This window comes from Piliocolobus tephrosceles, chromosome 3 (assembly GCF_002776525.5).
Source record: "Piliocolobus tephrosceles isolate RC106 chromosome 3, ASM277652v3, whole genome shotgun sequence".
Lineage (NCBI taxonomy): Eukaryota > Metazoa > Chordata > Mammalia > Primates > Cercopithecidae > Piliocolobus > Piliocolobus tephrosceles.
The window spans coordinates 138082093-138097911 of NC_045436.1; the positions used below are offsets into that span (position 1 = coordinate 138082093).

At 34.7% G+C, this 15819-nt stretch overlaps 1 protein-coding gene across 1 annotated transcript in view; it reads right to left on the reverse strand.

Moving 5' to 3' along the window:
* Window positions 1-208: 208 nt before the first annotated feature.
* LOC113225095 (NF-X1-type zinc finger protein NFXL1-like) overlaps window positions 209-15819 on the reverse strand; it is a 22906-nt gene continuing 7295 nt past the window's right edge. Inside the window, exons 2-5 of the mRNA XM_026455814.1 lie at window positions 7975-8079; window positions 4846-4932; window positions 4101-4154; window positions 209-1313 (exon numbers count right to left, since the gene is read on the reverse strand). Of these exons, the coding sequence (XP_026311599.1) occupies window positions 1140-1313; window positions 4101-4154; window positions 4846-4932; window positions 7975-8052 (393 nt within the window). The 5' untranslated portion in view covers window positions 8053-8079 and the 3' untranslated portion in view covers window positions 209-1139. The remainder of the gene's footprint in view (window positions 1314-4100; window positions 4155-4845; window positions 4933-7974; window positions 8080-15819) is intronic.

Below are 15819 nucleotides of genomic sequence, written 5' to 3' on the forward strand. Positions count from 1 at the left end.
ATTTTGAATTAGATCCAGCAAAATTTTAAAATCCTACTTCCTACTTCTGCTTAAAACACATTTCTAACACTTTTAGATACTTTTAGGTATACATCAATGAATGTCTTTCACATGAAGTATCAGAATTTTATACATTGACACTAATGCCTAACTTAAAATTATAGGCTCCTGAATATTTTAGGTAATAATAAATATTCTAGATTACAAATTTGGTATGAAAAATTTTAATGTAAACATTAATCATATAAATTAAATAGTAAAATTATTTGAAAGGAATTATAATTCAAACAGATTTGACTTACTGATATTTCTCCATTTGTTTTCCTAAGAATTGATTATTTTCAGCTGAAATCTATTTAAGATTGTGGTAAAGAGAAATGACACTAAAGTACATAAAGCTCATAAGCCCTGTTATCAGCACATATTCTTTATAAATACTTATTTTCCTTTTATTCTTATTTTTAAAAGACACATACAAGTTTTACGAAACATGCCAACTTCAGTGAAAAGCTTCTTACATAAGAAATAGCCACATGTGAGGAATCTAGCTTGGTATTTGTTGAAAATAACTATATACTCTGAAGAACAAGCCACATAACATTTATTGACAAAAATTCTTCACTAATAAACCAACATCTGAAATCTAATTATATACCTTCATGTAACAATTTAAGAGGCCTGTTAGAGAATCACTTTTTAAAAAAAGTACAAAGTTAACAGGATCAAGAAAAGTACTCTATAATAAGTAACCAAAACATTAAGAAATATTTCTCTTACTACACATATGGCTCAGTTTCATCTGAACTATTTTTTAAAGTGTTGGTTTGAAATGTTAAATGAAAAAACTAAGTTAGTATAAGGAAGCCCAATGAAAAAAAACATATGTTACTCTGCCTCTAAGCCTTATGAAATATTTTACAATTTCAGTCATGCTTTCACTTTAAACAGTGTTATACTGCCCTTTCTAGTATACTAATTAAGATAAAGTTTAACATTCTGTCCTTCTAACAACAGCTGAAAGAGAATACACAGATGAATGTAAATATATATCATGTTCTATAACATACATTTTCTAATATTTCAAATTTAACAACTTATCTAAATCCAATCTGAGTTATATTAAAAGATAGAAACTTTTTTTAATTGACATCATGGGTGATGTACCATGCAAACACCACAACCACAGCTCCACACACTGAAAGGAGATAATATTTATGTTTTTGCCATAGTGATAGCTCCACTGCCACTTCATCTCTTTTCCTGTTCTTCTTCCGACGACCCTTCAGTCTGTTTTCAAAAGCTTCTAGTTCAGCCTAAATAAAAAGAGCATCATTTTAATAAATTCAATGCATATGTTGATTTGAAACTTTCCATTCACATAAAAATCAATTTGGGTAATGTTTTAATAGGAATGATATATAGTCAATATGTTGATTTGATTGTTTTAAAACACCACTCTCCACCACTGATTGTATTCAACAAATTCAGCGTTTATGTAAGCAGAAAGGAGACTGGGAGATAACAGAAGAGACTATTTCAAACTGTAGGGCTGAATATGACACTAAATATTAAAATGTCTGATTAGGCCGGGCACAGTGGCTCATGCCTGTAATCCCAGCACTTTGGGAGGCCGAGGCGTGAGGGTCACAAGGGTCAGGAGATCGAGACCATCCTGGCTAACACGGTGAAACCCCGTCTCTACTAAAAACACAAAAAATTAGCCGGGAATGGTAGCGGGTGCCTGTAGTCCCAGCTACTCGCCAGGCTGAGGCAGGAGAATGGCATGAACCCGGGAGGCGGAGCTTGCAGTGAGCCAAGATCACGCCACTGCACTCCAGCCTGGGCGACAGAGAGAGACTCCGTCTCAAACAAATAAAAATAAAAAAGGAAATAAAATGTCTTATTAAATCAGGGTGCTCTAAAATATAGACACTGGTCTTATACACTGACACCATTATACTTCAATCCAATTATTATAGAACTGGCATTCTATAAAGCTTCTAGCAAGTGCTGTGATGCCTAGTGAGAATGAAGATACCTATAATTCTAGTTGTTTACAATGCATGCAATAAACATTAGTGGCTTTTAAGAAAGAAATTCAAGTGAGTAAAGAGAAAAAAGCTGCCAGAACTCGATTCTTCTCTATACATTTTTTAAAAATACATTTTTTAAAAATAGTAAAAATTCTTCAAAGGAAAAAATTATTCACGCTTTAAAATCAAAATAACTATTTTAGACATAAACATTTTAAACTAGTACTAAAAGATAACTGAATTGCATTCAATATCAAATGTGGATTTTTATCCTACTGCTAAGTACTTATTAAACTTTTATACATAATAATGTAATGTAATATGCTATAGTGCATAATTAAGACAATAGTTAAAATATGTATATATTTAATAATATCCACATAAAACTTTGTAAATGGTTATTTAACAGGAGGAAATGTAAACTTTAGTTCACATATTCATTACTGTGGCCATAAACCACACTTGAAAAAGATCTAATAATAAACTTAGTTTAATACAAAGTGGCATTCTTCAATGAGCCACAATGTCAGACTACTCCCAAGTGGTTAGTTTCAGACATATAGAAAAATGTCAAAACATCTTAAAAGCAGGCAAACTTGAGGACTACAGACATGATAAAATAACTGAGGGTTAAGTGGTGACTCACAGTCACCAAGTATATATTATGTGCTGTATACAGTGATCCCTCAGTATCTGTAGGAAACTGGCTCTAGGATCCCCTTGGATATAAAAATCTGAGGATGATCAAGTCTCTATATAAATAGTGCAGGATTTGCAAATACCATACAAACATCTTCCTGTATACTTTAAATCACTCTAGATTTCCTATTACATTCCTGTAACGATGTAAATGCTACATAAATAGGTGTTACACTGTATTTTAAAATGTGTATTATTTTTTATTGTTGTATTTTTTTTTTTACTTGTTTACTTGATTTACATTTTCGATCTGTGGTTGGTTGAATTCACAGATGCAGAACATACATATACTAAGGACTGATTATATTCTGCTTAAAGAGTCAGTAAACAGAGAATGTATTTAAGATTTTCATCCATGACAATTTATAAAAAGATAGCAAAGGGAATAAGGAGAAAACATACTAAACTATTCTTAATAACTTAATCTCCTAGGATTCCAGCCAACTTATGTTTTACTATATTAGCTCGGATAACTTATTTTGGGGATATCAGGCAAAGCAACTTTACAGAACCATAAAATCTCAAAGGTCATCTTGGCCAACCATTATTTACTACGTGAATTGCTTCTAATGTTCCTAATTGTTCTAATTGTTCCTACAACTCATCAAAGTTTGAATTTCCTTATTCATGCAAATCATGCAAGTTTCAATCTCATCATTCATAAAGGCAGTAGTTTAGTATGCAATATAATCTGATAAGTATAAAGCATTTCAAGATACAAACTGACAAATAATAATAAAAAGTTATACATCACTATTAGAAAGTCAAGCCACTCATTGAAGTATATGATCAATAAAGTAAATACTTAAACAGGGAGTATCGGGAATGTACTTGTTATCTTGGTAACAACAAAAAACAGGTTATAATCCTGTATTTAAAGGTCTAATAGGGAAATATGGGAATGTATTATTAAAATAAATGTACTGATTAGTAGATGGCACTTATTTGTTACAGGTGGTCTGCAAGTCAGTGAAATAGAACTCAAATACTTTTAGATAAGTAAACTCAAGGTCTCCAGAAGATGCCTTACAATGGTGATGATTCGCTCACTCTCACTCCCCAGCCAAAGGAGGAATTAAAATTCTTCTGGCTGAAGTATGAATGATATTGGCAAGAAAGTAAATTGGAAATACAAAAAAAAAAAAAAAAAAAAAATTGGGGAATACATGAGATCTCATACCGTCTCAGAGTTTCAGTATACTTAAAGTGAACTTAGTAGATGGCTCATTTTTGTTTTACAAGAACTATGTTATTTTTCAGTTCACAATAGAGACTAGCCCTTAGTTTGACCTTGGAACATACCCTGTGTTTGCACAAAATCTAGCAATGATGCTAAGAGACATAAATCTGGGTATTTTGTTTGGTTACCTGTTGTCTTCGTTTTTCTTCTTCAAAAGCAGCTTTGGCTTCTGCTTCTTTTATCTGTTTATACACATTCAAAAGTCAAATTACAATTTAGTCATCACATTTTATATGGAATTTTAACATCTATCCATCCAGGTTCTATTAACCCATATCAACTTTTAGGAGCTTGAAATCATTTAAAGAAATGTAAATGCTATACTGAGACAAGATTTTACCAAGGCACTATCTAATAAACTGAAGGTGGTGATGGGTGGAGTGTTATACCTTATATGAATATTTCAGCTTAACAAGTAATATCGATATTACAGAGTTAAAACATTGTAACAACAAATTTTAAAATTGCCTTTTTTCCTCTCTGCTATATTAAGAATCTAGAATTAATTATTAAAAACTGTTGTTTCTCTAGAGTTAAATTTATCTCAAATGTGTTATCATGGAAGGGAATCCTTACTTTTAAACAAAATCAAGAGATCACTGATTGGGTCAATGGAGGGAAACAGTAACACTAGAGATAACCCAAGCAGCAAAGAATCTCAAAATCTTGTAGTGGGCATAGAAGACGAAAAGTCTTGATATACACTAGGCAATGAAAATCCCAATCTGCCATTCAAAATAGGCCTATACAACTAGGATTTTATTATAAAGGCAAAAAAATGAGATTTCAAGTTGTTTTTAATAAACACACAAATACACAAAATAAGAAGGGAAAGGCCACTAGCCTTTAAAATGATATTTAACGAGACGTTACCTCAGATGCTTTCCGCTTCATTTCCTTGCACATTGTGTCACATTCTATTGAAACCTGATTTTCACGTACTTTGTTGCACTGCAATTCCTACAAACAACCCAATTTTCAAATTTTAAATGATTTTCCCCTCAAAGTCCTGTCTGCCATAAAAAAGCAAAATTTATCTAATAGCTTAAGGTTGTAAGTATTATTTGATGTGACTTAATATTTAATGATGATATGGTTGCAAGCATTAAATATCTGGTTCAAATAGTGATTACTCTCTTATTTTCTCTTAACTTAAAAAAGATAATACCATAAAAAATTTTTAAATCCACTTAATAATTACTACATGCCACTATCAGACTTAGCTCCAATGTTGTTTTTCTTCTTTACTTTTCTTTATTGTTTGTTATTCTTATAAAATGTCCAGGGAATACAAGGTTCTACAAAAGTGCTGTCCAACAGAGCTTCCTGGTATGTGTGTGGGATGGAAATGTTATAAATCTGCATTAGTCCACAGAGTAGCACTAGCCACATATGGCTACTGAGCACTTGAAATGTTGGTGGTGAAACTGAGAAACCAAATTTTTAATATTATTTTATGCTAATTCATTACCATTTGCATTTAAATATCCACATGTGACTAGTGGCTACCATCTCAGATAGTGCAGCTCTAGAGAGTTTTCTAGGGAGCTACAAATTTTTCTCTTGACAAACTTTTTTTCTTTTAAGTATAGATGAAAATTGTTCTAAAGCTTATGTTGGCACCTCACTACCTCCTTAAGGAAAGAACACTGATCTACTGTTTTTGATGTGTTGATATCAAAACTATGACCAATTTCTGTACTATGACAGAATAAAACAATGACCTACTGAGTAGAAGAGTGGTCTTTATATTAGTCTTAGACTGCCTTTTGTAGTATGTTTATCTATCTTTTATTCATTCATTTATTGCTGCCAGTGTCACTTTTACTCTCAGTATATCTAATTTGTATCAGTTTCTCCTGTCTCACCAGAACCTCAGACTCTAGTTTTTTGTTCAAATCTACCACAGCTTAGACATGAGATTACCAAATCCTGAGTAAAGTGTGTTTAGTGAAAGCATTTTATAGCATGGAATTTTATTACTTGGATGGTTTTTTTTGTTTGTTTTTTTATTCCTTAGTTCTTCGTTTTTGGCTCAATTTAGTGATAAACAGTCTTTTCCTCCAAAGACAGTCCAGACAGAAGAAAATTAACATGAACAAACACTGGAGACAAAAATAAGTATCGTGTGTTTACAGACATTAAGTCCATCAGCCTAGAAGAGGATTTTATTTTTTCTCATTCAGAAGATACTTACAGAGTGCCTATAACATGCTAAACACTATGACAGGGGAATGGAACACAATAAGAAATAAACAGTATAATAATCTGTTAAGTGCTAAATAAGTAACAATAGTAATGGCAGCTACTATTTATTAAACATAGCATTGTTTTAAGTGCTATGTAAGTACTACCTCTTTTATTCCTTTCAATAACTCTCTATATACTCTATTTTACAGATGAGGAAACAAGGTTACAGATACCTAGAATCACAAAGCTCTACGTTATGAATCCAGTACAAAGAAAGTCAAGAGGAAGGAACAGCTAAGCCTTCCCAAGGGAACCTGGGGAAGGAAAACCTTCTCAAATAAGGAAGTGCTTGCAATAAGTATTAGCAGGATTCTAGTCAGCAGAGAGGTAAAGGAAAAAAACATTGTATTTTACATAGAAAAAGAAATATATACATTGCCACAGCCTAAGCTAAGTGAGGGTACAATATATGTATTAGGGCACTTAAGTAACAGATTAACAGAGATGACTGCTAGATGATGAGACTGAACAAGCAGGCAAATGTCTTAGCACAGCCTCCCTGGTATGCCAAGTCTGCATATACCCACACATTTCTTATACAATGCACTTTTTCCATAAGTGATGAAGAGCCATTGAAGAATTTAGAACAGGGAAGTGGCGTGACTAGAGACAAGGAAATGGGTCACGAAGTTGTGGCCAAAGCCCAGGAAAGAGTTGTTCCAAAGTACTAACGGTTGGATGGCATACGGCACTTGGACAAGACATGAGATTTCAGAGAAAACTTAAGAGACATCTCAGATTAAAAGTGGTTTGACCAAGTATTTATTTTCATGTACAGGTGGTCAATTTAAATTTCTGAAACTTAAAGATCCACTACCTAAAAGGCCAAGTGTATAAATTTAAATTCAGAAGTTCCCTATCCTAGGAAAACATATCAGAAACTATGAACAAAAATGAAAGGCAAAGGACCTATAAAAGATCCTCAATACATATCCATCACATGGATGAATAAAAGTGAATTTCAAGACATGAAAAAGACAAGCTTTAGGGAATGACAATACGAATAGGAAGGAAAAAAGGAGTTACGACTATAACTGAGATAGGGTAAATCAGAGGTCAAAAAAGTTGGTTTCAAAGGAGTAAGCATTGCCAATAGGGAAGATTAAGGAAACAGAATTAAGAAAAAGACTATCAGGTTACTACATTTTCCTTCATAAGTTTTGTTGAGCAGTATATAGTTTGTTTCCATCAGGCTTTGTAATCATTAGTTTTGCCCATTTACTCCTCTGTTACCATCATTTTATCTTAAAATTAGTTCTTTCCAAGTTTAAATGTTATTTTACTTTATAAGGCTATTCATATGAGGTCTTTTTAAGGCAGTATTTTCAAAGGACAATACTGATGGTAGAAAGCATTTCATAAATAATAGCAACAAAGTTACCCGTAAGCCATTTCTTAAGTGATGAAACATTCTATCCGTTACATTGTGTTACCTATTCAAAGACCTCAAATCTAAAGCACACTGACCAAGAGGGCATTGAACTTGGTTCTAACATAAAAAATAATTTTCCTTTTACTATTAAATTGCAGAAAATTAAATCACCAAAGCTTATTTTTAAAGTAAGTGTTTACAGAACAAGTAGGCTCATTTTAATAATAAAAAGGTTCTATTAAGTAAAACCTTAAAATTAAAAGGCAAAAACAAAAAAAGCCAAACAACTACCAAGACATATAGACCAAAAAACAAAAACAAGAAAACCACACAAAAACAATTTATATAGAAAAGTATTTTCAATAACTTAAAATATTTACCTTTTTTATTCTTTTACAAGGACATCTAAGTTTTACCTTCTGGTTGCAATTAAAGGGACATTCACCGGGATGACACATCTCTTTGCATCTATGACCACAAGGAAGCTAAAATAAAATCAAAATAAAGCAATTACATACTTACATCTTGATCATACTCTACTTTCCCCTAAACCCCAACAGTTTTAAGAGAGTCCATCACACAAAGGGTCAATCGATCCTAGCTAATGGGCTAATTTGTAAACTATTTTTTCTTTTAGATTTAAATTATTTTAAATATTTAATTATATGTATATAATTTAATTAAATTTAATTAAATATTCTCCCCAGCTCCACTCCAGCAGTATATCTTACAGCCACCCTTGTAGCTAGTTATAGCCATGTAACTAAGTTCTGGTCAATGAAATGTAAGCAAGCACAGGTGATTCATGCTTCAAATCATTTCAAGAGTATACTTCATGTTCTTCTCTTCCCCATGTGCTGGAAATGATGAAAGCTGGAGCAATAATAGAAACCATGTGCCAAAGAGAGTAGAGTCGCCAGCTGACTTGGATTCATGGGTGAACACATGGAATACAATGACACACCTACCCACCCTGCACTGCATTGTGGGAAAAAAACAAAAAAGAAAATGCCTTGTCCTTAAGCCATTGTATATTGTGTTATAACTGTTTAGCCTTTTATTCTACAACATTTACCCTTCTGACTACATAGTAAAGCATATCATTTAGGCAGCCAAAACAACTCAGTAATTGCCATGATGTCTATGCTCTGTGTCTTTAATTATTTACTGTCTTCCTATCCTAGTCAAGTGTTAAGATGAACGTTAATGGTTTGTCTATTCAAATCTTATCCACACTTTAAGACATGACTTAAATCACCATAATGGCCTGATATAATCTGTCTATATATAAATAAATAATAGTAGTTAAGTAAGGAATCTGTTTCTAAATTGTTGTAACATTGCTTGTGGTGTCTTGAAATTTTCCAAAAAAACAATTTTTTTTAGGTACTTCATATATTTCTATCTCTCCAACCAGAATGTATATAAAATACACTATTTGTTAGGGGTTAAATGTCAAAGTCAAACTATCAGCAACTGAGTCCCAGATTATCTGTTTACTAACTGCAGGATCTTAGGCAAGTCACCTGACTTCTCTGTGTTTCACATGTAAAATTTCACATGTAAAAGAGTATTAGTACTTTGTAAAGCTAATACTTTATATATGTGTGAGGATTCAATGAGTTCAGTATATTTAGTTATTATAATAAAAGTTGTTATTATTATAAGTTCCTTGAGGGCAATGGTCTTACACAGTCATCAACTTACGGTGGTGCAACTTAAAACCATTTTCCAGTTTTACAATGGGTTTAATCAGGACATAAGCCCACTGTAAACCGAGGAACATCTACATTTCTTTGTGCCTCTCATGTCATAATCCCTAACAAAGATACCTCCCAAATAGTAGAACCCTCAGTAAACATTTAAATTCTCTAATTACTGATGTCTATGATTCACCAGATTGATCTTTCGAACTACTGACTCCACTCACTTTAAGAAATTTAGAATCCTTTTCCTTTGTCTTTAGTCTCTTTCTAATGTGTGACGAGGTTTTTTTGTTCTTTAATTTTTAGCTGAGGCATTCATACTAAAACTAAATTCAGATCACTCATACTGTGCGCTTCCACTAATCCTACTATAGGGCAGAGAACGGCTATTAATAGAATAAGTCCAGGTATTTCTGAATGATTTCAGTTTTGTTTTTCCCTCTATCTAATACTGGACACTGAATACTACTTAACAAGCTCAATATTTATTCATTTTCAAATACTTACATCACAGAGGTTGTTTCAAGCCTTTGTATTGCTTAATTTCATTCTTACCTTCATTCCTGCCAGTGCCTCTAGCCAGACTTCATAAACATTTGGCATTAGCTTACCACTTATTCTTACTATCAAAATACATCTCTATATCCTCTTTCCTTAATTAATCTCTAAGGTAATAACATTAGTTATCGTCTCTTAAAAAGTAACTAACCCTTCCACTTCACATTTATTACATTTTTATTGATACATACTATTTGTACATATTTATAGGGCACATGTAATTTTTTTATTACACACATAGAATGTGTAATGATCAAGTCAGGGTATTCAAGGGTATTTATCATCTTGAGTACTGATCACTTCTATGTTTTGGGAACATTTCAAGTCCTCTCTTCTAGCTATTTGGAAATATATCTTAATCAACATCACTTTATCCCCTTCCCCTGATTCTTCTCGGCCTCTGATATCTATCATTTAAATCAATGATTGATTCTACAGGAGAAGTGAAGAGGGAAGCTTATCAGATTCAATAATAGAAGACCTTTTGAAAATACATAGGATCGTGGCTATATTATAGTGTCATCTTTCACTGTAAACAGTATTCTGGTGCGCTGGGGGCTGATGAAAGGTTAAAAACCACTGGTCTTGATGTTATATCTTTCTGCCTCCTAAAAGACCTCATACTCATCTTCACAATTTCATTGACATCTTCAAAGTTTGTCTTTTCTCTGGCTAGGTCTTCTGCCTTCAATAAATGGTATCTTTTTTTCTCTAAATCCTTCATGTGACCCTGCCACATACTGGTAAAAGTTGTAGAAGACATACATTGGGATGGCTGCCTGGTTCATCATAATTCCCCCAGTAGCCACAGCCATGGCTATGCTACCTATTCTAGTTCCCTGACTGTGGTTGCCTGTGCCAAAAGGAGCCCTTGGATCCATGGTGAGTCTATTAGGTTTTCTGTCTTGGGAATCTAAAAACTTAAAAGAGCGAGATGGTGGTTTAAGTAGTCATCTCACTGTAAAGTCCCCTTAGGCTGCAGAGATCCTGCCTTTCCCAAAGCTTGACTGTACAGCATTTCCTTCAGAATCTGTGAATTACTCCCCAGTGTCTTCCAAATGCTCCCCACAATGTCTTCTCTCTCCTTTTTTTTCCATAAGTAAGCTAAAATTGATTCTGCAATTTGCAACTAGGAAAACTGAAACTCATCTAGGTGTACACTGTGCTGGTATCCAACATACGTCCCACAGGCAAAAGTAATACCTCTAATCCTGAAAACGTATTCAAACTCACTAGTAATCAGAGAATGTAAATTAAAACCACAATGAGATGCAAAAAGACTGGCAAAAATAAAAAATGCTGACCACACAAAATGTTGGTAGGGACGTGAAAGAGCAAGAACTTTCATCAATGGAAAGTTGAAAAACTTTCTGATACTTTTCAGTAACTGGAAAAGTTACCGATTATAAACTGATACAACCATTTTGGAAATCAATTTGATATTATTAAAGTCGAAATTAAACATTCCCTATGACCAAGCAATTACACTACTGCATGCCTACAGAAATCTGTGCACATTATGTACCAGGTTGGAAAAGCAAGAATGTTCACAGCAGTATTTTTGATAACAACCCCAGTTGGAAATTATTCAAATGTCCACCCACAGTAAAACAAATAAATTATAGTGTACTCATACAATGGAATCAATGGACTACAGCTATATGCAATTAAAAATGATAAACATATATAAGCAAGTCACAAAAGTGCATACTTTTAAACTTTTTTTTTTTTTTTTTTTTGAGTACAGGAGGACTGTTTATTTTAGGTACATGTCAGCTCAGTGGATTCGCATCCAAAAAGCTGAGCATTACACAGAGACAGAGCGGGGTTTTTGTAAGTGGACTTACAATAAATAACACCAAAGCAGCTAATCTAATATGATAGGTCACATAATCTATAGCATAGCATAACTTGTGGCCTTGCAGCTGCATTGAAAGAAAAACAAGAACGGGCTAAATACAGACATTTGTAAAATGTCTGTATTTACATTTTACACGCTTAAGAAGCCTGGGGAAACAGTAATAGTAAAATAATTTGTCTTTTTTTTTCCTTCAACCTTGCTCTGGAAGGGGGCAGTATCTGGAGCCCATTCCTTTGGCCTTGGCTTCTCAAACAGCTTATCTATTTTTTTTTTTTTTAATTATACACTAAGTTCTAGGGTACAGGTGCATAACGTGCAGGTTTGTTACATATGTATACTTGTGCCATGTTGGTGTGCTGCACCCATCAACTCGTCAGCACCCATCAATTCGTCAGCACCCATCAACTCGTCATTTACATCAGGTATAACTCCCAATGCAATCCTTCCCCCATCCCCCCTGCCCGTGATAGGCCCCGGTGTGTAATGTTCCCCTTCCAGAGTCCAAGTGATCTCATTGTTCAGTTCCCACCTATGAGTGAGAACATGCGGTGTCTGGTTTTCAGTTCTTGCAATAGTTTGCTGAGAATGACGGTTTCCAGCTGCATCCATGTCCCTACAAAGGACTCAAACTCATCCTTTTTTATGGCTGCATAGTATTCCATGGTGTATATGTGCCACATTTTCTTAATCCAGTCTGTCACTGATGGACATATGGGTTGATTCCAAGTCTTTGCTATTGTGAATAGTGCCGCAATAAACATACGTGTGCATGTGTCTTTATAGAAGCATGATTGGTAATCCTTTGGGTGTATACCCAGTAATGGGATGGCTAGGTCATACGGTACTTCTAGTTCTAGATCCTTGAGGAATCGCCATACTGTTTTCCATAATGGTTGAACTAGTTTACAATCCCACCAACAGTGTAAAAGTGTTCCTATTTCTCCACATCCTCTCCAACACCTGTTGTTTCCTGACTTTTTAATGATTGCCATTCTAACTGGTGTGAGATGGTATCTCATTGCGGTTTTGATTTGCATTTCTCTGATGGCCAGTGATGATGAGCAATTTTTTCATGTGTCTGTTGGCTGTATGAACGTCTTCTTTTGAGAAATGTCTGTTCATATCCTTTGCCCACTTTTTGATGGGGTTGTTTCTTGTAAATTTGTTTGAGTTCGTTGTAGGTTCTGGATATTAGCCCTTTGTCAGATGAGTAGATTGCAAAAATTTTCTCCCATTCTGTAGGTTGCCTGTTCACTCTGATGGCAGTTTTTTTTTGCTGTGCAGAAGCTCTTTAGTTTAATGAGATCCCATTTGTCAATTTTGGCTTTTGCTGCCGTTGCTTTTGGTGTTTTAGACAGAAGTCCTTGCCCATGCCTATGTCCTGAATGGTATTACCTAGGATTTCTTCTAGGGTTTTTATGGTACTAGGTTTAACATTTAAGTCACTAATCCATCTTGAATTAATTTTTGTATAAGGAGTAAGGAAAAGATCCAGTTTCAACTTTCTACTTATGGCCAGCCAGTTTTCCCAGCACCATTTATTAAACAGGGAATCCTTTCGCCATTTCTTGTTTTTCTCAGGTTTATCAAAGATCAGATGGCCCTATATGTGTGGTATTATTTCTGAGGACTCTGTTCTGCTCCATTGGTCTATATCTCTGTTTTGGTACCAGTACCATGCTGTTTTGGTTACTGTAGCCTTGTAGTATAGTTTGAAGTCAGGTAGCATGATGCCTCCAGCTTTGTTCATTTGACTTAGGATGCGGGCTCTTTTCTGGTTCTATATGAACTTTAAAGCAGTTTTTTCCAATTCTGTGAAGAAACTCATTGGTAGCTTCATGGGGATGGCATTGAATCTATAAATTACCTTGGGCAGTATGGCCATTGTCACGATATTGATTCTTCCTATCCGTGAGCATGGTATGTTCTTCCATTTGTTTGTGTCCTCTTTGATTTCACTGAGCAGTGGTTTGTAGTTCTCCTTGAAGAGGTCCTTTACATCCCTTGTAAGTTGGATTCCTAGGTATTTTATTCTCTTTGAAGCAATTGTGAATGGAAGTTTTGATTTGGCTCTCTGTTTGTCTGTTACTGGTGTATAAGAATGCTTGTGATTTTTGCACATTAATTTTGTATCCTGAGACTTTGCTGAAGTTGCTTATCAGCTTAACGAGATTTTGGGCTGAGACAATGGGGTTTTCTAAATATACAATCATGTCATCTGCAAACAGGTACAATTTGAATTCTTCTTTTGCTAACTGAACCCTTTCTTACTTTCTCTTGCCTGATTGCCCTAGCCAGAACTTCCAACACTATGTTGAATAGGAGTGGTGAGAGAGGGCATCCCTGTCTTGTGCCAGTTTTCAAAGGGAATTTTTCCAGTTTTTGCCCATTCAGTATGATATTGGCTGTGGATCTGTCATAAATAGCTCTTATTATTTTGAGATACGTTCCATCAATACCAAATTTATTGAGGGTTTTTAGCATGAAGGGCTGTTGAATTTTGTCAAAGGCCTTTTCTGCATCTATTGAGATAATCACGTGTTTCTTGTCCTTGGTTCTGTTTATATGCTGGATTATGTTTATTGATTTGCATATGTTGAACCAGCCTTGCATCCCAGGGATGAAGCCCACTTGATCATGGTGGATAAGCTTTTTGATGTGCTGCTGGATCCGGTTTGCCAGTATTATATTGAGGATTTTTGCATCGATGTTCATCAGGGATATTGGTCTAAAATTCTCTTTTTTTGCTGTGTCTCTGCCAGGCTTTGGTATCAGGATGATGTTGGCCTCATAAAATGAGGATTCCCTCTTTTTCTATGGATTGGAATAGTTTCAGAAGGAATGGTACCAGCTCCTCCTTGTACCTCTGGTAGAATTCAGCTGTGAATCCATCTGGTCCTGGACTTTCTTTGGTGGGTAGGCTATTAATTATTGCCTCAATTTCAGAGCCTGCTATTGTTCTATTAAGGGTTTCAGCTTCTCCCTGGTTTAGTCTTGGGAGAGTGTAAGTGTCCAGGAAATGATCCATTTCTTCTAGATTTTCTAGTTTATTTGCATAGAGGTGTTTATAGTATTCTCTGATGGTATTTTGTATTTCTGTGGGGTCGGTGGTGATATCCCCTTTATCATTTTTTATTGCGTCTATTTGATTCTTCTCTCTTTTCTTCTTTATTAGTCTTGCTAGCGGTCGATCAAACTTGTTAATCTTTTCAAAAAACCAACTCCTGGATTCATTGATTTTTTGTAGGGTTTTTGTGTCTCTATCTCCTTCAGTTCTGCTCTGATCTTAGTTATTTCTTGCCTTCTGCTAGCTTTTGAATGTGTTTGCTCTTGCTTCTCTAGTTCTTTTAATTGTGATGTTAGAATGTCAATTTTAGATCTTTCCTGCTTTCTCTTGTGGGCATTTAGTGCTATAAATTTCCCTCTACACACTGCTTTAAATGTGTCCCAGAGATTCTGGTATGTTGTATCTTTGTTCTCATTGGTTTCAAAGAACATCTTTATTTCTGCCTTCATTTCGTTATGTACCCAGTAGTCATTCAGGAGCAGGTTATTCAGTTTCCATGTAGTTGAGCGGTTTTGATTGAGTTTCTTAGTCCTGAGTTCTTTGATTGCACTGTGGTCTGAGAGACAGTTTGCTATAATTTCTGTTCTTGTACATTTGCTGAGGAGTGCTTTACTTCCAACTATGTGGTCAATTTTGGAATAAGTGTGATGTGGTGCTGAGAATGTATATTCTGTTGATTTGGGGTGGAGAGTTCCGTAGATGTCTATTAGGTCTGCTTGCTGCAGAGATGAGTTCAATTCCTGGATATCCTTGTTAACTTTCTGTCTCGTTGATCTGTCTAATGTTGACCGTGGGGTGTTGAAGTCTCCCATTATTATCGTATGGGAGTCTAAGTCCCTTTGTAAGTCTCTAAGGACTTGCTTTATGAATCTGGGTACTCCTGTGTTGGGTGCATATATATTTAGGATAGTTAGCTCTTCCTGTTGAATTGATCCCTTTACCATTATGTAATGGCCTTCTTTGTCTCTTTTGATCTTTGATGGTTTAAAGTCTGTTTTATCAGAGACTAGGATTGCAACCCCTGCTTTTTTTT